This window comes from Muntiacus reevesi, chromosome 22 (genome assembly GCF_963930625.1).
Source record: "Muntiacus reevesi chromosome 22, mMunRee1.1, whole genome shotgun sequence".
Classification (NCBI taxonomy): Eukaryota; Metazoa; Chordata; class Mammalia; order Artiodactyla; family Cervidae; genus Muntiacus; species Muntiacus reevesi.
Window position 1 is genome coordinate 23653861 of NC_089270.1, and position 23449 is coordinate 23677309.

Below are 23449 nucleotides of genomic sequence, written 5' to 3' on the forward strand. Positions count from 1 at the left end.
TATATCATAGGATAGATCCTAACTTGGATAGAGAGAAGGAGTTGGCAAACTTTTTCTGTAAAGGACCAGGTAGTTCATTAATAGTTTAGGTTCTGTGGGACACATATGGTCTCTATCACAACCTTCTTTTGTAGAACCCTTTAAAAATGTAAAACCAGCTTCAGCCCACACAGGTTGTACAAACACAGGTGATGGGCCATGGGCTGCAGATTGTCAACCCCCATGTTGGGATTATCAGAATCTCAGCACGTTATCTTCTAAGAACTGCTTTATGAGTTAAAGGGGGGAAATAGAAATTAATGGAAAAGAGTAAAGAAGTGATTATGGGTTTGGGGGAAAAACTCTTTTAAGATACTGCTTTCTTGATAATAAAGTATAATCTTAACCTTTGTTTCCCTAATGCTTAAATTTAGGTATGAAGCCTATTCATGCTGCAGACAAACAGCTGCTTATAGTGGCAAATGCCCACATGCATTGGGACCCAGAGTATTCTGATGTGAAACTCATTCAGACCATGATGTTTGTCTCAGAGGTTAAAAACATTCTGGAGAAAGCCTCAAGTAGGCCTGGCAGCCCAACCGCAGATCCTAATTCCATCCCGCTGGTGCTATGTGCAGATCTTAACTCATTGCCAGATTCAGGTATTGATAACATGATTTACTCTTTGCATTCAACTTTGCTTTTACTTCTAGTTGAAAGGTCAGCTGGCTGTTAACTCTTGAGCAGAGAATTTCTCTTCTAAATTCAAGAGTGTATCTGTAAGAATCCCAGGAATAGGACATGGGGTAATTGAGAAGAGTTTATTCAGCTAAGCTATTTCCAAAGGTTAAGGGACACAAAACAATGAATGACACAGTACCCTGCTCCTGGGGGAATTAGGGAAAGGGGTGGGAGCTGCTATCAGAACTTGGAAACAGTAGTTAGGAGGAGAGGGCCATGTAATAGGAGCTGCGGATTTGAACTGGGATACAGTCAGTCCCTGGCAAACCAACAAGAAGGGAGCCAGGGGAGTATATATCTTAGCCTGTCTCTGCTTCTGTCCTCTGATCTCACCACTGCTGTCCACTGACCAGATCCAACAGAGTGGGAAGGGGTTTGCAGTTGATGTAAGTTAAGGTCAGCCTCCTGTGTCAGAGAGTGCAGTGGAGAAGGGTGACCTGAGAGGCAACTAGAAAATGTTCAGCACATATAGTTATCTAGTTTAATAATGTTGGTAACCTTTAAGGGAGTTCATTAAAATCCTTTAATTCTGATATTAGGTGGCAGAAGAATGATCAGAATTATCTTAGGATTTCACATTACATCTTGAGCTCCTTTTAACCTCTTTATGTCCTAACTTAAATTACCTTAGATCTTTGTTGAAAAGAATCAGTTCTGCACTTAGATATTAAAATTCAAATGTAAAACATTATTGTTGTTTTGCTGTTACCAAAGCATATTCTAAATTTTGTATATTTTTGGTAAGCTACTTTAAATTGTTTAAAACAACCACTCAATAGTAAATGTAAAATAACCCAAATACTTACAACTGTAATATAAATAGAAGTCTCACATGTAGAAAATACCTTTGCTTTCTCTCCTTAGCAAATAAATACCGAAATCATCCTTTCACAAAGGTTTGTTTTCAGCTCCTGGCCTCTTTGACCCCTTAACCATGTTCTCCTATTTGAATGCATTGCCCTCTAGCACGAGTTTCGCCAATCTCATCTGACTATCATTTGGCATCATAGCATAGTGAACTGGCTCAAGCCAGACTCTCAGGGCTGGTTCCTGGTTCTCCCTCTTAGGAGGTATGCAATCTATGACTTAAGTTCCTCATTTTTAAATAAAGGGATGATCATTTTATCCACTTCCTGGAGTTGTTTGTGAGGTTTAACTGTGTAGGGCTCTTGCAACAGTGCCTGGCGTCTAATAACTGCTAGATAAATGATAGCCTCTTTTCAGCTATTCATAGTACTGATGTTGTGCTCATCATTTTTTCTTTATGTATGTTACTGCCTTTCCTGACTCACAAATAGAAAGAGATGTGTGATAAGTGTTAACTAATCATCATCATCAGAAAGATTGCAGTATTTTTTTTTTCCATGTGGAAGTGGTATACTTTTTTTGAATGCTTCTACTCTCTTTAGCTTTTTAGACACGTCCAGTATTTTTGACCAAGTGATCTACCTCCAGCATATAATGTCTTATTTAGTGTGACTGAAAAGTCTCACTGTAGCCTGAAACAAAGATTGATGTTGCCTTTCTGAAGCTAGACATTGCAGTGTTGAAGATGCAAAATCTATTTTTGTTGTGAATGATTTAAAAATTTTTATAATGTAGTCCAGAAATTGTTAACTGACTGGATAGAATGGTGAAATACTAAAGAGAGGTTGCTTTGGAATAATATTCTACAAACATATAGGGTCAAGACTTTACTAGTGAATGCTACCCTAGACCCTGGGAATCATCTTCATCTTGAAAGCCATTAAGAAAACTGAAGATGTTCCAGGGTGATCCAGATATTTTGCTCTGAAATAGGCAAATAAATACCCTTCAGTTTGATTGAACCATATGACATTGCTGATATTTGATTTCTTAACATTAACCTAAAGAAGGCAATTTCATAAGTAAAGATAAATGTTCAGTGTAATAAATCCACTCTGAACTTGGGTACATGTACTTGGCAGCAAATTTTGGCTGTGAAGTCGTCTTTAAGGTCTAAATGCTAAATGGTAGTGTTTCTTCTTTCTTTGTTCTGCCAGGTGTTGTGGAATATTTAAGCAATGGAGGAGTAGCTGACAACCACAAAGACTTCAAGGAACTAAGGTACAATGAGTGTCTTATGAACTTCAGCTGCAATGGGAAGAATGGAAGCTCAGAAGGGAGAATCACACATGGCTTCCAACTGAAGAGCGCCTATGAAAATAACTTGATGCCTTACACCAATTACACCTTTGATTTCAAAGTGAGTGAAGCCTCTGGGCTGGCGTAGAAATTATGTCAAATACAAACGTGACAAGAAAGAGCCAGAGCTATGTTACTTACGTTTAATAGTATAATCTTTAGGAGTTTTTACATTGTCTAAATGTCTTGGCTAAGTATGCACCTAAATATGTAAGGAGGTTTGTTAGGTTTTGTGGTTGTTACTGTGAAACTGAGAATTCTCTTTAAAAATTCATTTCCTCAAATTTCAAATAACCATGATAATAGCAGAAATTTCTGAAATACTGTGTATGTGCCAGGTAGTGTTCAGAAACACTTTGTGTGTATTAATATAAACACAGTTAATCCTCACTTGTTCGTACCATCCCTGACTTTCAGTAAGGATCCAAATAGTAAGCAACTTGATAAAGCTAAACTCACCTTGAATAAATTGTAGAGTATTCCCTCAAAATTTTCTTAATTCTTTCCATTGATATTTATTTTATAATTTTTCAGGTTTTTTTTTGGGCGATGTGGTTAGAAAGATTGTACTTAGGGTTTATTTTATATCCACGTTGTCATACTAGTAAATTACCAGGCAGTGGACCACCACTCTAGCTTAGTAAAAAAAAAAAAAAGAAAGATTTTTTTGAAAAATAAGAAAAAGAATTAAGAGGATCAGCTTTATAGGATCAGCTGTTCTTTTGAAACATTGATTGATAGTGGTTTTTCTGTAGTTAATCCCTTTCCCTTTGCAGATTTTCTGATCATTCTGTTTGTCTGTATCTTTTCTCTTGTACGTTTGTTTGACTTTCTGGCATTTCAGGAATCTATCCTAAAGTCTTATACTATCCTGAAAATGCAGATGTTGGAAAATAGTTAGGAGTAAGAAGCCTAAAGGGAATTTAATAAAACACCAAAGGAAATTTATGAATTGGACTCTGGCACATCTCTAGTAGCCTTTTTCCATTTTCAGTGCTTGTTAGCCTGTTTCCAAGAAACAGATAGTAGGAAGAAAGCAGGAAATTTATGCACTGATGTTATGCATCAGTTTTTGTAATCAAGAAATGGAAACAAGCTGTTTATAGGTTGAATCTAATTTTAGTATTTTAACTGTTTGGGTAGGTAATACTATGCAGAGATAACTGATTTTGTTCAGATCACTCATATGCAATAGTGTGCTGATGAATATTTAATAACCAGCTTTCTGAGAGAAAAGAAACCTAAATTTGTAGTGTTTGCAGATTTCTGTGGTACAGGTACTCTCATTGTAGTACATTTCAAGCTCCCAACATCATACCATTGAACACTGGAGTTGGGATGAAGTGTCCAGCTGACTCTGTCAATCCACTGCTCCTGTGTAAGCACAAAGGAAAACCTCTGAACTTAATGATACACAGTTAAATATGTAGGTTAAATGCTATACAGTAGTATATGATACATCTCTGCCAGCACAGCCCAGAAAACCTACAAAAAGGCTCCCTAAAGTAAATGTTCAGTGGTTCTACAACTCTCACTGTTGTTTTGGTATGTATGTATGTAAAAAGACTTAAATCATTTCTCCCTTAACTAGGCTTTTATAAAGGTTACTTTTTCCTTGTCCATAAAGTAAAAATTAGGGAAATAAAATCTAGAATATTAATCTAAGCCATCTTCCTCAATCATCTGAGTAGTTTTAAAATCTATTCTTGATATTTCTTCAAAAGATCTGATGTGTTAGTATTGAATTAAAAAATCTTGTTGAACCATTTATACTGTTTACAGAAGTACAGTTAAAGAATCAAAAGTGCATGGCTCAGAGAGTGATGTTTGCATATATATTATAGGATGAGAAAGGACAGAACTATATGTGAGAGAGGCATGAATGGGAAGATAAATATGATCTCTGGCTGGTTGATAGACAGGAGGGTGGAATAGGGTGGAAAAGAAGAATGATCAGAGAAAAAACTAAGGGCATACCTGACTAGAAAGAATTACTTTTGGTGTAAGTAGCAGACAATAAACTTCAGTTTCATACAAAGCATTTTAGGTAACTGGTGATACACCACTTTTGAAGGCAGCTGGTAGAAAAGGCTAGGTAACGTCAAATATAAAAATGTCATGTGCTTAGCGTTAAATACAGATCCAGGTCCAGTGTCCTGCCATTGCATCAGTGGATGCCTGTTAAATTTTGTTCATTTTGACTTAGCATTTGTCTACTTTCTTGGTTCTTGAATAAACTAAAAATGTAGAAAAGTGGTACTTGGAACTGAGTCATATAATCTGGAACTAATTTGGAGTCACTTGAAGCAGTTAGGAGAATTACTTGTAGACCAGGTATCTTAGTGAGTTTAGGTTGCCATAACAGAACACCATGTACTGTGTGGCTTATAAAACAACAGAACTTTACTTCCCACAGTTCTGAAGGCTGGAGTTTAAGATCAGGTGCCAATATGGTCAAATTCTAGTGAGGCTTGTCCTCTGGGTTGCAGGCAGCTGTTTTCTCATTGCATCCTCACTTGGTGGAGAGAGAGCTCTCTGGGGCTTCTTTTTATAGAGCACTAATCCCATTCATGAGAATTTCATCTTTATGCCCTAGTCATCTGCCAAATGCTCCACCTCCTTGTACTGCCACCTTCGGGATTAGAATTTTAACATGAATTTGGGGGAATACAAACGTTCAGTCCATCACACCCGATCAGTTGAATAAACTGCTGATTGAAACAGGCTGCTGCTTTTACCACCCACCCCTCCTTGCATCAGTCCAAGGGTGTGTCTGAACCATTTAATGAAAAGAGGGAGGACTTTTTTCCTGTTATGTCAAATAGTAAATCTTTCTGTTACATTATGAAATTTATAGTGTATAATTTTCTCACATTCTTTACAAAACAAAGCTTAACATATTGCTAGCTCATAAACTATTTTTGCTCTTTCTACTTTTTTCTCATAACACCATTCTAGATTTACCTGTAGTCTTTACTAATACAAAGACTATTTTCCTGCATTAGTGTCTTTTAAAAAAGAAACAGTTTGAATCAGAAAAGGTTGAGAATTGTTAGTCTGTAACCTTATTTGTGAATATGATACAGTGTACAAATGTACCTACATATGTATAAATATTCTGGCCAGTTCAGACATGATCTTTCTAAGGCTTGTGATAAGAGCTTTTACTCTTGATGTTTCAAACCAAGAAAATAGTTACAAGTGATGTCTCCAGTTAAAATGCATCTGCTTTTATAGAATGCTTAACATCTTTATTGGGGTCTGTATTTACAAAGGATTCTCTAGCCCTAGTAACTAATGTGCATAAAGACACTTTATAATAAAATGGTAAGATATAGGAGGTTTTATTCAACAGAAGTAGTTGAAAATGTTTTATTTGTGTAAACCATGAATGTTTTAAATGTGTTTGCTGAAGCAAAAGGTGGTCTCATAAAGGAAAGGAAAGCCGCTGTGACTCTTGTTGACCTTTTCCTAAAATGGCACTGCAAAACTAAGCATTAGCCAAAAGGAAGGGATAAAAATACATTGTACTAATGTCATTTCTTTACTGTTTGGACTTGGAACATTAATGGCAGTGCGTACTCCCCTGGATTCAAGTAGATTCCTTAATTTGTGGTACAGTAGGGTTAAGGTATACCTGTTGTTGAATAAAGCCCTCTCCCTCAAAAGGTTTGGTTGTTTTGGTCTTGGTTGTGTCCAAATTAGCAAACCTAAGGTAATTGTTTACAAAATTTCACAGTGTAACTTTTTTTCATTGAGTTCTTTTTTTTTTTTCTTTTTTGGTAGCCCATTTCACTGTGGAACGCCTTGAAATATTAGCTGGAACTCACTGTATGTAGTATTTATAAATAAAACAAGTACTTCCGAGTGTGGAAGTCTTTCTCCACGCTAGGGTTCAGGCTCTCTTGGTATGGGAAGGAAGAAAGTTGACTTTACTGTCTTGCATATACACAACCCAGGGCAAAACAACGCACACTTGTTCTGAAACTTACAGTCCAGATAAAGCAAATCATCTTGCTCTGAGATGTACAACTGAATATGTACATAGGTCTCTGCTGAATATTTTTTGCTGAGGTATTTTTATGCAGCAAGGAATCCAGAATTTACAGTACACCAGGATTTGTGAAAATGAGTATTCTAAACTAAAGAACAGATTAGAATGATTAAATATAGGCAATATTTTGTATACATGTATAAAATCTGGGAAAGCCGAGCTAGGATTAGCAGTCGGGAAACATGCTTTTAATGGCTTCATTCAGATGTGTTGGGTTGATGTACAAATAGCTGAAAATATTGCTAGTTTTCATTAAAAGAATTATTTTTGTCTTAACTTTTCATTAACTATGTATATGTATAAATATCTTTATTTTCTGCTTATTGGAACAGGAAGAGTCAATGCAGTTTCCATAATGTTTATACTGATAAATGAGATTTCACTGGCCCAAGCAAGCTAATTCTGGAGAGGCTTAGAAATGATTTGGTAGGCTTATTTAGCTTCTCAATTTGCTTACCAGTGTGCACATGTGAGGTCTTCCCTGTAGCTCAGTTGGTAAAGAATCTGCCTGCAGTGCAGGAGACCTGGGTTCGATCCCTGGGTTGGGGCGATCTCCTGGAGAAGGAAATGGCAAACCATTCCAGTATTCTTGCCCGGAAAATCTCATGGACAGAGGAGCCTAGCATGCTACAGTCCATGAGATCACAAGAGTCAGACGCGACTTATTTCATCAATCTGCTTTATGTGAGCACGTGTGCAAGGTGTCGTGGTTCTACTAGGTACTATGTTTATGTTTCCCTCTTCTTTAGCCACCTTTATTTCACATAATTCGTATTCAAGATTTGAGCTTTATTTGACCCATTCTGAAGACAGCAGGTACCAGAAATACAGGTTACTCAGGTTTTTGTCGTTTACAAATTATGAATTGTTCTTTTATATATCTTGGGATTTTCTTTTTATCTAAGCATGTATTTTTCTCTCTTTTTCCAACCCCCAATCTCTTTCCAGGGCGTGATTGACTACATTTTCTATTCCAAGACTCATATGAACGTGCTTGGTGTCCTGGGGCCTTTAGATCCTCAATGGCTGGTTGAGAACAACATCACTGGGTGTCCACACCCTCACATCCCTTCAGACCACTTCTCACTGTTAACACAACTTGAACTCCACCCTCCACTCCTGCCTCTTGTCAATGGTGTTCACTTGCCTAACCGGAGGTAGTGGAGTCCTACCCCGCCACGACGGGGATCTGTTGCTATGGACCTGTACAGTTGTAAATCAAAGTATGTAGGAGTGAAGTATGGCCATCCTTAAGCTGCTTCTTCAGGTTCCTTTCATTATGTGTTTCCTATAAGATTTTGTACAAGTTTGTGCATATTGGTATCATTTGGCACTAGGGCTGGAACCAAAGTATTACTCTTTCCAAATTTTTGATTTAACATGTTTTTAAGTTGGACTGTCTTCATATTATATTAAGAGTCAGCATTCATAATTGATAAATCACCAGTTCAAGGCCCAACAACAAATATATTTGTTTTTCCAAAACAAATACTTTGTTATGAATGTTTTCCAGTGAGTCAACCATTTTTCATCTTTGTGAAAGGCAGTTTTTAAGACTATAAATGTGAGATTTTAAACTGAATGATGGTATGCTTTGCAGGAAACTTTCTTGAATTTATTTTCCATAACAAACTGATTTTTGGCTCTCCAGTCATTTTGCACATTAACAAAGCACTTATATTTGCTAGATCTGTACATAAACTAGCCATAATGAGAAAAACTGAGAAATTAAAGATGATTGCACAGTATGCTTTAAAAAATCAAGCATTTAACAGCACATAATTTGTTGGGCAAGCGCTGGTCAATTTTTTTTTGTTTGTTTTGATTTTTGAGGAATCATTCTGTATTTTGTTCCCCTATTAGTTATAACCTTACTAGAAATATTAATTCTAAGCCTGTCTCTCCAGTTTATTTATAGGAAAACAACGGGTAATTTCTACTGCCGCACATCTTGAAAACAGAATTTGGCCTATATAGGATGCCCCTAAAATTAGTGTCCAGTATTTTTTTTTTTTTTAATTTCCATCCACCCTTTTCTGCCTGATTGTGCTGGAAAAACAGATATTATATGATCTGTTTCATTTTTGCTGTTATGGGCATATATTAAAAGATATAACTACTGAATGAAAAGGCCCTCATCAAAGTTTTAGAGGTAGAAAGCTATACAGATATTTCACGTGTCCCAAAGTAGGTCAAGTGGCTGTTGGTTTTGGCTTTTTGAGGTGACAATGGAAAGGATTTGGGGGAGAGAGAGAACAGGGAGTAGGTGAAAACCTTGAATCATTTTTCCTGACTCTAGTTGCCAAATGGCCATTATATGCTTTTAATCTTTGTTTCTCTTGTCTGTCAGGGTTGAATTAAGAAGCTACTGGTTTATTCCCAACTATTGATAATGCTCTTTAGATACGTTGGAATCCTTTTTTCGCCCAGGAGGGGCCAGTTGAAAATCTGTGACTCAAGAGACAGTGAACGCAATACCATTTTCTGGGGGAAAAATTGGTTGGCTACTTGATGTTAATTATGGCACAGTAACAGGAAAAGGTTGTGTCTGTGTTTTTAAGTTTTTCTTTATTCTGCTTTTTTGCTGCTATAAGAGTTTTCTGAAATTTATATTTTAAACTTTTCATGCACTTTACTGTTTCTAGTCTCAAAATGTGATATTTTTAATAAACAAGAAATTTTCCATTATGTGAATGAAATTTTAAAAGAAAATAGCCTATATTTGTGTCTCACTAATATATAAAGTACAGGTCAAATTTAAATTATTTAATTAGTTTTAAATATATACAATTTGTCTCCTCTTTGAAACCTGACACTTTAGGCTGTTTTATTAGTCTTAAATGATGCATTTCCTTTGGTCATTTTATACTAATTTCTTCTGTAGTAAATTAATCAGGCTACATATGATAATATCTCACCTGAAGGGTAATTTTAGTGGGACAAGGGTGGTGGGATGATGTGATATCAGATATAGGATTGCATCAGAAGGGTTCTGTAAAGCCTAAACTCCCTTTTAAAAGTGCCTAGTGACAGAGGCGTGGTTTGTCATCTATTATAATTGGAATGTCATTGTAGTTGAGTGAAGTTTGATGTAAATAAAATATTCTTTTAAAAATGTCAAGATACCAGAATAAACAAACAAAATAAACAACCCTTAAGATGACAGATTTTCCTCAGTGTGCAGGTATCCCTTCTTATATACCTCAAGCATTCAACATCTAGCCATGCAAATTGATTACCTGAAGCATAGTACTGGAAAGTAGAATAGCATGAAAAACTTAATTTTGTGGACATTACCTTTTTTTGTAATCAGCTACTGTATGTTTTATTTTTATCTCTTGTTTTGGGTGGGTTTTCTGCTCTGGAGGTATATGCACTAACTAATACATTTTCCTCTTCTCATATACGCATGTTAATTAGCAATGTGAGCAATATTTCTTACCATACTTCACTCCCGATATTTTTTGAGATGTTTGTATAAAATGGAATTTAAAGTTCACTTATGATTGTATATGAACCACAGAGGAGCCCATTTATTAATAAAAAAACTTTTTTAATAGTTAAATGTAGAGGGAAAAATAAAAAAAAATTGGGAAACATTGTAAACAGCTTAAGTTTATTTTGTGTATGATCGAGGCACTCTGTTGCAGGAAGGTGTGTAATTGGGTTTTCTCTGCTTCCAAATGCACTCTTTCAAACCATTCATTATCCTGTGTATTTTTAATGTGGTTTTAGTAAATGTTGGTAGTAGCTCTGTTGAAGTAGGTAATTGTGTTATGTTTTGGGTGGCAGACACACTTGGGGCATGGTAACCCAAATTTCTTGTGCACGGTTTCCCTTGAGCCCACTGCCCAAATTTCACACACCCTTCACCCTTTGTTCCCTTTGTAAAAGGAGTGGTATCTGTTTTGAGCTGCCAATTCAGATGATCAGAAATGCTGCTCCCCTCAGTATTGTCTTGTTGAAAACGCATGCCATTTGGAACCTTGGCATGAGAAGCCAAAAGGAAGAGGTGAATGACATATGGTATATATATTCAGTGAAAGTAAAATATTTATGCTCATATACTTTCTGGTTCTCAGAATAAGTTAATAAGCTTTATGCCATGGGACTGCTGCATATTTTATCTGAAGGTTAAAGAAAATTTGGGCATTTTTAGATTGTGATAATGTTTTATTTTTTTAAACTGTTAAATATGATTTCTGATATCTGTCTAAGAACTGGAGTGTTCTTTAAATTTATCAAAACAGTGTTGTTTGAGGAAGGGAAAACTGCACTGTTTGCCATTATAACAGTCATACAAGTGCATGTCACGTCACCCACTCTCTCAGGCATCAGTATCCGCCTCATAGCTTTACATATTTTGATGGGGAAATCTTGCAGCATCCTCAGGACTGACATCTGAGAAAGGCTCAGATCCACTTACTGCTCCTTGCTTGTTGACTTTGTTTTAAAATATTGTGCCTGGTGTCAACTTTTAAGCAACAGCACTGCCTAAAAGCAAGCAGAGAACAGAATCCCAGCACCATTCTATAGGCAACTTTTTAGAATTCAGATATAGTAAATCTGTTCAAGATTTATGATGTTTTATGTAAAAAAAAAAATTTTGTACAATGTAGCTGAATATTTTTGTTTCATTTCTTTGATGTAAGGCGTGTGAACGTTCGTTTGAATATCACATGTTAAAGTCAGGTATGGCACAATGGGTTCTGAGACCAGCTTTTCCTCCCTCCCATTTGCCTTGTTCCAAGCTCTTTCTTTTCAAATTACTTTTCTGATGGTCATAGGCAAATATTTAATTTTACTAATAAGCATCCTGTGTGAATGTATTAAAGAAGCCACTGTGTTTTTAGTGTTATAGTTTGCAGAAATATAAAGCTTCATTTCTTATTGTCCCTATTCTTTGATAAAAGTTATATATTCAACCATGTTAAAGTTATGTATTAAATCAGAGAGAAGCAAGGGAGAAAGTTGAAAGATACTGAAGGCTCATATCACTTGATTCTGTGGTGGGTTGTATTAGGACTGAGGATGTGACACATTAAAACTGGAACATGGGCAAACATACAGTGTTCCATTTTAAAGTTGTATCTCCTAAGTATATACTTTAAGTGGGTGAAAAATTAAGTTTGTATTTGCATTTCTAAGAGCTTCTAAAAATCACTAGTGCCAACGATACTTTGAAATCAAAAAGCAAGGAATAGGGAAAGCACAAGAAAAAAAATAGGTTAAATGTGTCCTTCCAGAGAACCAGAGGCACAGGCTTTGGCGTTCCTAATCCAAGGCTAGATTTTCTAGCAATAAAAGTCAACTGTGTCCCAATACTTATTTACTTTGTTTCTAAGGCCTTATGTTCTGAGTTTCTGAGGGATTTTAATCGCTTTATAAAATGTACTGGCTGATAGTAGCTTCAGTCACAAACAGCATCATCAGTTTCTGATACATTTGGCAGACCATAACAGTTTCATAGCAGGCAAAGACTTTATTGCACATTTTCAAAATAGCACTCATATGTACTTAGTTTGACAGAAGTGTGAATTCTCATGATTGTAAGGTAGTCTTTCTCTTCCACCTGTCCTCTCCCTTTAAAAAAAAAAAAAATCACCTTTCTAATGTGTGGAAGATTTAACTTTTTCCTTCTGAGTTGTATCATGTTTCTAAAACTCTGTCAATTACAGGTTAATACATTAACTAGGGAAATTAGAGTATTTTTCTAAGCCAGGAACTTCAATTAAAGTTTTGAATTTGTAGACAGAGGGGAACTTTTATACTTATGGTTGCTTTGAGTGACTGTAATTTTTTTTAACGGCATCATGATCACTAAATTTGAATTTCAACACAAGTAAATTAGTACATCTTACCCTGGCCTATTTACCAAAATTGTAATCTGTTCAGGAACATGCTGCCAAAAGCATCTTGGATTTTACAACATGATACATGTTTATTGTGTGTCTACCTTTGAGCTTAAAAGAAAAAAGTTCTTTGTACTGCAGGATGTTTTGAACAAGATCCACAGAAAGGGGGGAAAAAAAAGGCAGTTCTTTTCAGAAAGGTAGTAAGTAAACATGCATGTTTCTTGTTTTTAACCAAATACCTTCTTTGTGTAAGTTTCTCTGTTAAACAATCACAAATTCTATAAGAGGGAGATTTCAGGGAAAGTAAGCTTCATTAGCCTAGTTAGTCATTTCTTTTGGCATAAGTTTGTTTGGTTAGACTTGGGTTATTCTTGGAACCAAAGGAAAACAAGCATGTTGAGGTTTTGTTCAACAAACATCATGACACCGAAGAAATGGAATGTTTTTAGGTAAAGTAATTTTTACTTTCAAAGCATAAGAAATGACATTTCTGCATTTTCTTTGCAGTGGTATAAAATTTAGTAGCATTGTACTGAAATGACAAGTTGTGTCATCAGAAACAAACTACATTATGAAGAGTATATGCAAACACCAAGTGATATGACTCTCTTGGCACAGTAGCATTGGATATATTCCGCTTTCAGAGACTTTCGGGAGGCATAGTTTGATGCCTTCTAGTAGTTGTTTTTGTTAAAAGTCTCCCCAAATTGAGATAATGTCCCTGTTTGTATGTCTGTCACTTTCAACTCTTAAGCGTAAGAATCATGGTAGCCCTCTCAAAAGTGGTCCTTTATTGCTCTTTTCAGTTTTGTATTAATTTCTAATTACTGATATATGACTATTTCCTTTCAATTTATCGATGGTTATATGTACCACATTCGTTTAATTAGTTAACTCACGCAATTGGCTCAGCATTGATGTGTCAAACAACGGCTTTGCTTCTTACTGAACAGGCTTCGTTTCTCGCTACTTGTTTATTTCTTGATGCAGTAAGTGATGCAGTAGTCTGGGTGTGTATTTATTCAGAAACTGTACTGTCCTTTTTCTCTGTGCTTAACTTGCTTAAAATATATTTCCTTACCTTTGAAATTCCTGAGCGGTGCTCTGCCGAGTTTTGGGGCGGGGGTGGGGAGGGGTTTGGATGGCACACTGGATCTGGAAGTGTTCAGTGTTGTGAGTGGCAAGTTTCTCAAACACCAGCAGCACTGAAAAGTGCACCATGGGCATTCGTACAGTTGTCCAAATGCAAGCAATTCTTTTGTCTAGGAGAAGTGGAGGAATAGAATTCATTGGAGTATTTGGTATATTTTGAGGGGGAATGAATGTTTCAACTTCGGGTTTTGTTGTCTCTGAGTGGAGTGGGGTGGTAAGGAGGGAGAAGATTTTTTTTTTTTTGGGAGTGTATATGTACCTTTTCTCTCTGAAAGGGCCAGAGTGTTGGTCAAGTTCACCGTGTTAATTTATATATATTTTTTTCTATTGGGATTTCTTTCACCCATAAAACAAGTGCCAACTAATCGTCCATGAGATGACTTACTCTTCCACTCAATTTACCATTTGAATAGAGAAGGGTTCATTTATTTTCCTTACTTGGCATTAAATTAATAATTCATTGTTTTGCATACATTTTTGTGATTCAGTGGCCTCTAAAGTTTTTTTATAACTAATTTAATGGTTGGAGAGCAAAGCACATGAGTTTAATATTGAGCAAGAAATTTTGGTGATTTTTTTTTTTCCCTGAATACTGGTTAGTTTCTACTGATACTATTCCAAAACGGATTCTTCTGTTTTAAGTTGTGTGTTTACTTTGCTTTTGTCCTAAGAAAAGGCAAGCACTAAATCAGTTTGTTACTGTGTTCTAATAATCAGTTCAAAATCTGAGACTTTCTTCCTTTCTTTTTAAAAAATTAGATTTAATGAAGTGCCATGAATTGTAGCTTACTAGTGTTTAATGTTTAATAGACTGGTTCTGTGGTGTTCTAATCATTTAACACTCTGTCATCCCCGGAGAAAGTGGTTCTCCTCTTACGGAACACATTCTCTCTGACAAAAATCACCAGCTGCTTTATTTTTCTATTTATTACAGTTAAACAGTTCATGAGGTCTGAATCTTGACCAAACTGCTCAGCTGAGATGTTTTTCACAATAGACACTGTACAAAATGTGTGTGCAGAAGGACACAGTTGGGTGGTGGGATTTTTTTCTTTAATGTGAACATTTGACTAAACAAAGCAGTCCTGCCTTTTCAATCTTGTGGCAGCTCAGGAGGGAGGTGCTTAAGAACCTTAACTACTATGTCAGATGACAAAATACTTTTTTCCATTTTGGAGATTGGGTACTGCTCACACATGATGTATAGGGCTAAATATATGCTTGTTTCCTTGCGCCTGTGTACTCCCCTTCTCTCCCTCCCGTCCTTCCCCTGTAGGCAATAAATGGCCATTTTGCAACTGCATACCTTTGTCTTCGTTTTTTACTCTCTATGTGTGCAGTGTAAGGGTCTGCTTTAAGATCAGCACGTCTCTTCTAAAGTGAAGTCGAGATCCAGGGTCAGGCACAAATGACAAATTCACATTATGTAATATTTTTCCTAGAGCAAGCTACAGTACTCCTTAAGCAACACTTTGTTTAGAAAAGATTTGTAAGATAATTGTAGCTATGAGACTTGCTTTGGCTGAAGAGATCGGAACAGAGGGACATGTGACTTCTGAATGGGGCTGTAATGGCCAGTGTACAATTTGTCACAGGTATTCCCTTGTCTTGCCTTGATGATCATAGGAATACATGTTGAGATCAAACCTTTCATCCTAGGTCCTTGTAGCTTTGATGAACAGCTCCTCTGCTGACCAGCCTAGAACATAGTGTAAGTGAAAACAGCTGCCAAATCATGGTGCCATCCCTGAATAAATGTTTGTTAGCAAAGCATACTCTAGCCCAGTCTGACTGACAGACAACTATCAGCCAGATATGCCGAGTTACCAGTATGGACCAATCTCAACAGGCGGACCTGCCACAGATACAACAAACAAGTATCTGCTATGAACTAGATGCTTTGTGCGGCATAAAGATGGACAGGCTCCCCATTCTCCAAGAATTCACATTCCAGATCCTCTTCTATTTATGACTAAGAAGAATGAAGTGTTGTAGTTAAAGGTGTCTTAAACCTTAGAATCTTGGAAGAGGGGAGGGAAAGACACACAGTAAAATAACTAGGAATTCTGAAAATTACAGATTTTCAATAGAAAAATACTATTAAGGCATGGCGTGATTGAGATAAGATTATTCCTTTTTTTTTTTCATCTAAATGCAAATTTTAGTACTCAGAAGTTTTAGGAGACAAGGATAATAAAGCCAAGTTCTTTCCCTATTTATTAGTAAAATCCAAAATAAAAGCTACTGCAGTAGCTAGTAATAAATGTAAAAAGGTTAACAAGGAGACAGCATTGGAAAGGAATGAGAATTTGTTCAGTTGTGTAGTTGTGTCTGGCTTTGAGACCTCATAAACTGTAGCCCGCCAGACTCTTCTGTTCATGGGATTTCCCAGGCAAGCATACTGAAGTGGATTGCCATTTTCTTCTCTGAGACAAGATTATTCTTGAAGAGAGTGGAAAAAAAAGGAAACTGAACTGTCCAGTTTAACAAGTGTTTAGGAAAGATATTGACAGATGACTTGGGACAGATGGCCAGGAACAAATCCCTAGGCTGAAAGCTCAGTGCCTATTGATTGGTCTTTTCTACCAAAGACCCAGTGTGAGCCTGTCACTGACCCTGAGGACCCTCTCTTTACAGAGGCCTTGATGTTGGCTAGCCTTTTGGAAGTCTTGCAAAAGTAGAATCACTCACCTCTGAAGTGGTTCTTGAAGGAACCAGGTTTCAGGACACTGCCTTATTAAGAAGACATGCAGATTCAATCAAGACGTTCAGCAGGTGACCTTATTATGTTCCACCATGTGACCTCAGGCAAAACATCATCATCACTGGTAAAATGAATATTAGAGAGTAAACCTTGTGAAATGGTTCTCTCAAAAAGCAGACACCAGAACAAGGGCTTGTATGCAGGTAGTTTATTGAAGTGATCCTAGGAAGGCAGAGTAGGGCACTGGGAAGAATGAAATAGGGAATGAGGAAAGCCATGTCAGAGGTGCATTATTGAGCTTATCACCTCTGTGAGCACCTGGGGATAAACCTGCCACAAACCCTCTAAAGAGCTGAATGGAACGCACCTCAAAATTGTCTTCATGAGGGATGGACAAGGAGAGGATTTGCTTATGGACTCACATCTCCCATGAGGCAAAGGTTACTCCCTGGGTGTTCATTCCTTCTTCCGTCCAATTGTGCACCTATCAAATCCACTAAGCAGGTTCCTGCAGGTGTCCTATACAATAGTAGAGAAATGGGTTGTGGGTGGTACAGGAAGTGAGAAACATTTGATGTGGCTGAGGCTACAAATAAATCAATTAATGTTATCCTCTTCCACCCTGCATTCCACATCTAGCTTTGCACCTCTGCATCAGTGGGTCTAGATTGCTTCCCTAACTCTGGGTGACCCAGACCTTCGTCCCAATGGTATATTTTGTGCTTGTTGGGCCATTGGTGACTGAGTTTGCTAGCTCACCCCTGGCATGAGAGAACCAAGAGCTCCCCAGTGAATCCGTTGGGTTCCAGATAGGCTTCCTCCTGCCTCCTGTTGCGCAGTACACTCCTACTCCTTATGTGACACCTTCTTGGGGACAGCCTACATTCCAACACCTGGGCAACGTGTGGGATAGAAGCCTGTCTTAGTCCACACTCCAGAGACTCTATTCAGAGTTCCCCATGGTGCTTGGTGGAGACTGTAACCCAGCCACGCCCTTGGTCCTGTGCTTCCCAAGGAACAGAACCTGCCACACCAGGTTTTACGGGAGTCGTGCCAGAAGCACATTAGGAATGCCTCCAGATCTCTGCTAAGATTAACTCTTGAGTCACTGGAGAGTGCCACTGTGTCAATAAATCGTTCCTTACATGCTTTTATTCAGGTCTCTCAGGCGCCCCCCCCTCCCTCCAAAGTCCACGTGCATCTCCAGTTCCTGGGTCATTAGCCCAGGTCTTAGAATTCTTTGGGACAGTTGTTATCTCATGGTGTGTTTCTCTGCACAGTCTGTGCTGGGAGGTCAGCAGGGGGAAAGGGCACTAGCCCTTTAAATTTTCTGGAAGTCTCTTGAGCCAGAGGAGGAGGGGCTTGCAACAATGAGGGGAAGGGCACTGGCTGCCTGTTTCTTTGCACCTTTGTGATCCGGAGCAGCAATTGGGCTTCAGAGCCCAAGTCCCCAGTATTTGGAGAACTGGGTTCTTTTTGCTCACCCTGCCCCTTGCAAGCTGTGTGCTGGCTGCTCCAGGAACAGTGCACAGCTGCTGCATGCCATGTGGCTGAGGCGAGGACCGGGGCAGGGGGGTTGGGTGGGGAGTTGCTACTAGCTAAGAGCTGACATGGGCCAAAATCAATCACAGTTTACCTTCCAAGCCTTCCCCTGGAAGTTTCAAGTCTTTAGTGGACTCCAGAGTTCTCAAAGAGTTCCATCAGACCGATTATGCCACTGTAATGGTTCTCTAGGTGGGGAGACAGATCCCTGGTGCCTACTCTGCCATCTTCCTAGGGTCCTTCACATCTAAGCATTTTTTAACTTCCAATAACAACCACAACCTGATGCTGCTATGTAACAGACAGCAACAGTCCATTACACGGTCATGTTCCCGTCACGGATTATTTCTTAATACTGTGGCAAAAGACTTGTCTCCTGAGCCCTTCGAGGTGAGGGAATGTTTGGCAATGGCTAAGCAGTTCACACATTATGAACCCGTTCCAAATTCTCATCCCTAGGATTCTCCGGATGCCTTTGCTTACGCCTATGCTTCCCCTTGTGGTAGCCACTATCCTCATGTGGTTATTGAGTACTTGATAGTTTAAAAAAATATCAGATTCAGATATGGGTACTAGAAAGCTAGAAATGACATCTGGCTCATATTATATTTCTGTCTGAGAGCATTGTTCCTCAATATGCCAAGTAAGGTCTGCCATTGTTTTTACTAATCTAATGGAGTGGTTAGTTCCATCCTCTGGTGTTTCAATAAACACATTTAATCCTGAATCCCAGGCAGGTGTACCCATGTCAATACATTCACTGTGATTAAATCTTCTGAATGTCATTCTTCCAAATAGCCTTAGAATATATTCTGCTATGATCTGAAATGATTGCATCACCCTAGAATTCATGTGTTTCAATCCTAACCCTCGAAGTTTGTGATTAGGAGGTAGTGCCTTTGGAAGGGGCTTAAACCTTGAGGTTAGATGTCTCATGAGTGGGATTAATGTGTCATTATATAAAAGACTCCAGAGAGATCCTTTGCCTCCTCACCATTTGATGACACAGCAATCAGGTGCCAGCTATTTACTAGGAAAGAGGCTTCCCAGGTGGTGCTCGTGGTTCAGAATCCACCTGCCAGTTCAGGAGAGAAGAGGGTTGGATCTCTATGTCAGGAAGATCCCCTGGAGGAGGAAATGGCAACCCACGCCAGGATTCTTGTCTGGAAAATCCCATGGACAGAGGAGCCTAGCGGGCTATAGTCCATGCAGTCACAAAGAATCGAACATGACCAAGCATCTGAGCACGTGGGCTAGGAAGAGGGGCCTCACCAGAAGGTGATCATATTGATACTTTGATCTAGTGTTTCCAGTCTCCAGAACTGTGAGAAATTTTTATCATTTATAAGCTACCAGTCTGTGGTATTTTGTTATAGCAGCCTGAATGGATTAAGACATATTCCTAAACATATCTTCCAGATTTCTTTCAATGCACGCTGACAAAATTCTGCATGCCCTTTGGTGTATTTGCTGTCTTCTGGAGCAGGTCCTGCACTTTTCCGTCTGGGCCCAGTTGGGAAAGAACTTTTGTTATGAGACTGAGGACAAGGATTGGCGGTCAGAACATGTTCTGTGGGGAGTAAGCCTCTTCTCAGGCAACTGCCACAAGTGAAGTCGTGTAAAGGTTTTATGCAGGTGAAGGCTGGTTGCCTTGGGTGGAATGTTAAATTGAGAAATTGATAAGGGGAGGACTACCACTGCTAGCTGGGAGGATCCAGGGAGTTGGAAGTTCAGAGTTTGCAGATTCATCTCTGCTCAGATGTTACTGTGCAGTCTCAGTGAAATACTCCTTTGCATCCAGAGCCTTTATCTTCGCATAAAATACCTGATAGTCCTATACATTTATGCAGTGTTGCAACTTTTCAGTCTATATTATCAGCCATGTCTGCCCTATGGCTACAGGGCAATGGAATGTGGCTAGGAAGCCTCAGGTTTTATGTTAAAAGTTTTAGGCATTAGGCTTATCTTTTTCTTGGTATATACTCTTCGGGGCAATCAGAAGCATCTATACCATCTAATAATACTTACTGATTATAATTATTATCATAGCAGTAGAGTACATCAGTTACTTGACCAAAGCTTTGTCTTAACCCTGTACTGTGTCTGAAGAAACCACAGCTTAGTAATTATGATGCCACTGCTTACTAGTGTTCATTGATCACCTATAAGGAGGTCTTCATTGCGTTCCTGCTTAAGCAGATAACCCAATCTCAGAGCTGCATGTTGGGCATCAGTTGTATGCTACCATTCCTGGTCCCAAGAGCTTTGTCAGTAAGGAGCCATTCAGAAAAATAGAAACCCACTTGGGCCACTGCAAACAGAAGAAATCTAGTGCAGGGGATTGGCTACAGGTAATGGAAGAACTAGGAAGTCAAATAAGAAAGTATTGAGGCAATTCTAAAATTTGGAGAAGCAGGAAGCTGTTATCACCACTTGGATGAATGGAGTGTAAGCTAGACAGAGTGCTACCAGGGCTCAAGGTGAGCCATCTCATGGGAGCTGGAACCTTTCAGTGGCTGTCTTGTGAGATCTGAAATATATAGGAATGATTATCCCATGGGAACTGGGGTTATGGAGGGAACATAGCCAATGCCAGAGATGCCACCAAAAGCAGAGAAGAAGAGTGTGAAATACCTGACCACCTCTCTTGCCCACTCCCACGTAATCCAGCAAGGCTTCCATTTTGCCAAACCTTCTCCAAAACCACTTGTTAAGGGACCCTGGGAAATGCAGATCCTGAAATACAGGCAGAAGCGGGAAAGGACAGGAATCTGAGAGCAAGGAGGGAAATGACCAGCACAAGAAGTATATCCCTTTTTTGTAATTATGTATACACTTGGTGCTATCCGTGGATTCACAGAGATGATGCAGTACAGACCTTGTTTCAGAAAAACTTGCTAATACATGGCCATGTTTGTGTCATTGTAGTAACAGCATGAATGCTAGATGAATCTTATGTCATCTTAACATTATATCCTGGTAAGGACACCTATATATTTTTATATATAGAAGAAATTACCATAAATATCATCTTGTAAGAGGCATGAAATTAAAATAGCAAGCTTTTAAATGTGATTCTAAGTGTAATACTTTCCTTATTTTGCCTACTTTATTCAATATTTCACCTGTAAATAGAGAAAATAAGAAAACCCAAAGAACAACACACCTTCCCTTCTCTAAGTTTGGCATTCGTTAGTAATTTACAACTACATAGCCAAGATGATTTGTCTAAATTTAGTAGACCACAGATGACGTGTCAAAATGAGGTAGTAAACATATGGAGAAGAAATAGTATGGAGAAACCTGCTCTGAGATATTTATTTCTGTGGAAACTTTAGTGTTTCCAGATCTATAAACTATTCTATGGGGGGACAGGCTTCCCTTGTGGCTCTGTTGGTAAAGAATGTGCCTGCAGAGTAGGAGACCTGGGTTTGACCCCTGGGTCGAGAAGATCCCTTAGAGAAGGAAATGGCAACCCACTCCAGTATTCTTACCTGGAAAATTCCATGAACAGAGGAGTCTGATGAGCTACAGTCCAGGGGATAGCAAAGAGTCAGACACGATTGAGCGGGAGAAAGGGGAACTCTTTTCTCTTGTAAGAGTCTTATTCTAAGTGAAGATACTCATGACAAACTTTTTGCTTATGCCCTTGATGATTTGTGAACTGTATCTAGCAAAAAATCAGCTAAATTTAGAAAGTTTTAATTCTATATCAAGTTTAAAAAAGAAAGATTATGTTTTGATGATATGAATTCTCTTCCTGATGAGCAGGAAATTAGATTCAGGCATTGACCCAACGACCCAGGTAATGGCTTCCATTTTTTTCTCCCTCCACTCCACCAAGAGGATAGAGGGAAGATTTGTTAGAGAGGCTGACAGCATGAGAATGTGCTACTTCTTTTAACCCTCCAGATTGGGTTTCTCCTCAACACAACTGGGCAAGCAGTTGTTTCTGAAGAGTCTTGGATGCCCTCCACATGACCAGGTTCTCAGTTTTATATAGTAATGCCTTCCATTAGAACCAAGAAGATATCTTTGGCCATCACCACAGACATCTGACCTGACAAACTCACCATGTTCGAACTATGTGACACTAAATACTGGATTCAGTGTGAAGATGGCAAAAGGTGAATGCTTCTACTGTCCTGACACAGGCCAGCTAGCAGGCATACTTTTGAGGGGAAAAAAGGCATGGAGCCACTAGGAAATGTGTGGGCTTAAGTGAGGGATGTGAGAAGATGCCAAAAATTGGGTTTCTTTTGCAGCTTCCCATTTTTAGACAGTGTAGCCGCTTTTATCATCTTTTCTCAGTGCCCTCGAGAAAATTTTTATTAAATGAATTCATTAAAGAAGACCTAGAAATATGACAGCCCTTCAAATATTTGAAAATTGTTGTATGGGAGAGGAATTATTGAGCCTCTTTTTAATAGCCACCCTCTGTTCTGTTTCCCTCCCTTTAAAGACCCAGAGAAAATTAATAGGCGAGTTTGAAAATTATTGCTTAGGTGCTCAGTCATATCCAACTCTTTGTGACCCTTGGGATGGTAGCCCACCAGGCTACTCTGTCCATGGGATTTTTCAGGCAAGAATACTGAAATTGGTTGCCATTTCCTCCTCCAAAGGATTTTCCCAACCCAGGGATTGAACCCTCATCACCTATGTCTCCTGCATTTCAGGCAGATTCTTTACTCGCTGAACCACTGGGCAAGTCTTTAAAATTTAAAATTATTAAAAATATGTAAAAACTGACCACATAGAGATGTTCTTGCTACCACTTCTTGAAGCATAAGAGAAGAACATATGGTTTCTGTAGACAGTCTAAATGACCACTAACTATTTGGCCTCCCAACTTTGGCATTTAGAATCATAGAATCTTCAGTACTCATGATCATTCAGATAGTTATGTTCATAGTCGTTAATTAAAATGTCTTCAAAGTATGCAAAGAATTAAAATATAAGTGGAACTAAAGGGAATGTAATGGCCAATTTATTTATGTATATGAGTAATTGAATAAGTAGTTCAACTCCCAACTGGACACAAGCCTCTTTCATTCTGTAGAATGTTCACTTGATTCCTCTTATCTTGAAAGGACAACAATAATAAAAATAAATAAAAAACATTATACTATGTGTAGCACTCTTAAAAAAAAAAGTACAGCAAAAGAAAGGGATAAGAAATTTGACAATGAAGGAAAGGAGAATTCTTATTCTTTGTTTCCTTCCTTGCTCACTCACTCTTTAGACTCCCTGGACCCA

The 23449-nt window shown here is 38.3% G+C and overlaps 1 protein-coding gene across 4 annotated transcripts in view; it reads left to right on the forward strand.

The window, feature by feature from the left end:
* The window catches only part of CNOT6L (CCR4-NOT transcription complex subunit 6 like), a 120181-nt gene extending 104937 nt beyond the window's left edge, over nt 1-15244 (forward strand). For all 4 annotated transcript variants that reach the window (XM_065914751.1, XM_065914752.1, XM_065914748.1 and 1 more), the window contains exons 10-12: nt 414-641; nt 2745-2947; nt 7889-15244. In XM_065914751.1, the coding sequence (XP_065770823.1) occupies nt 414-641; nt 2745-2947; nt 7889-8101 (644 nt within the window). In that variant the 3' untranslated portion in view covers nt 8102-15244. The remainder of the gene's footprint in view (nt 1-413; nt 642-2744; nt 2948-7888) is intronic.
* The last annotated feature ends 8205 nt before the right edge of the window (nt 15245-23449 follow it).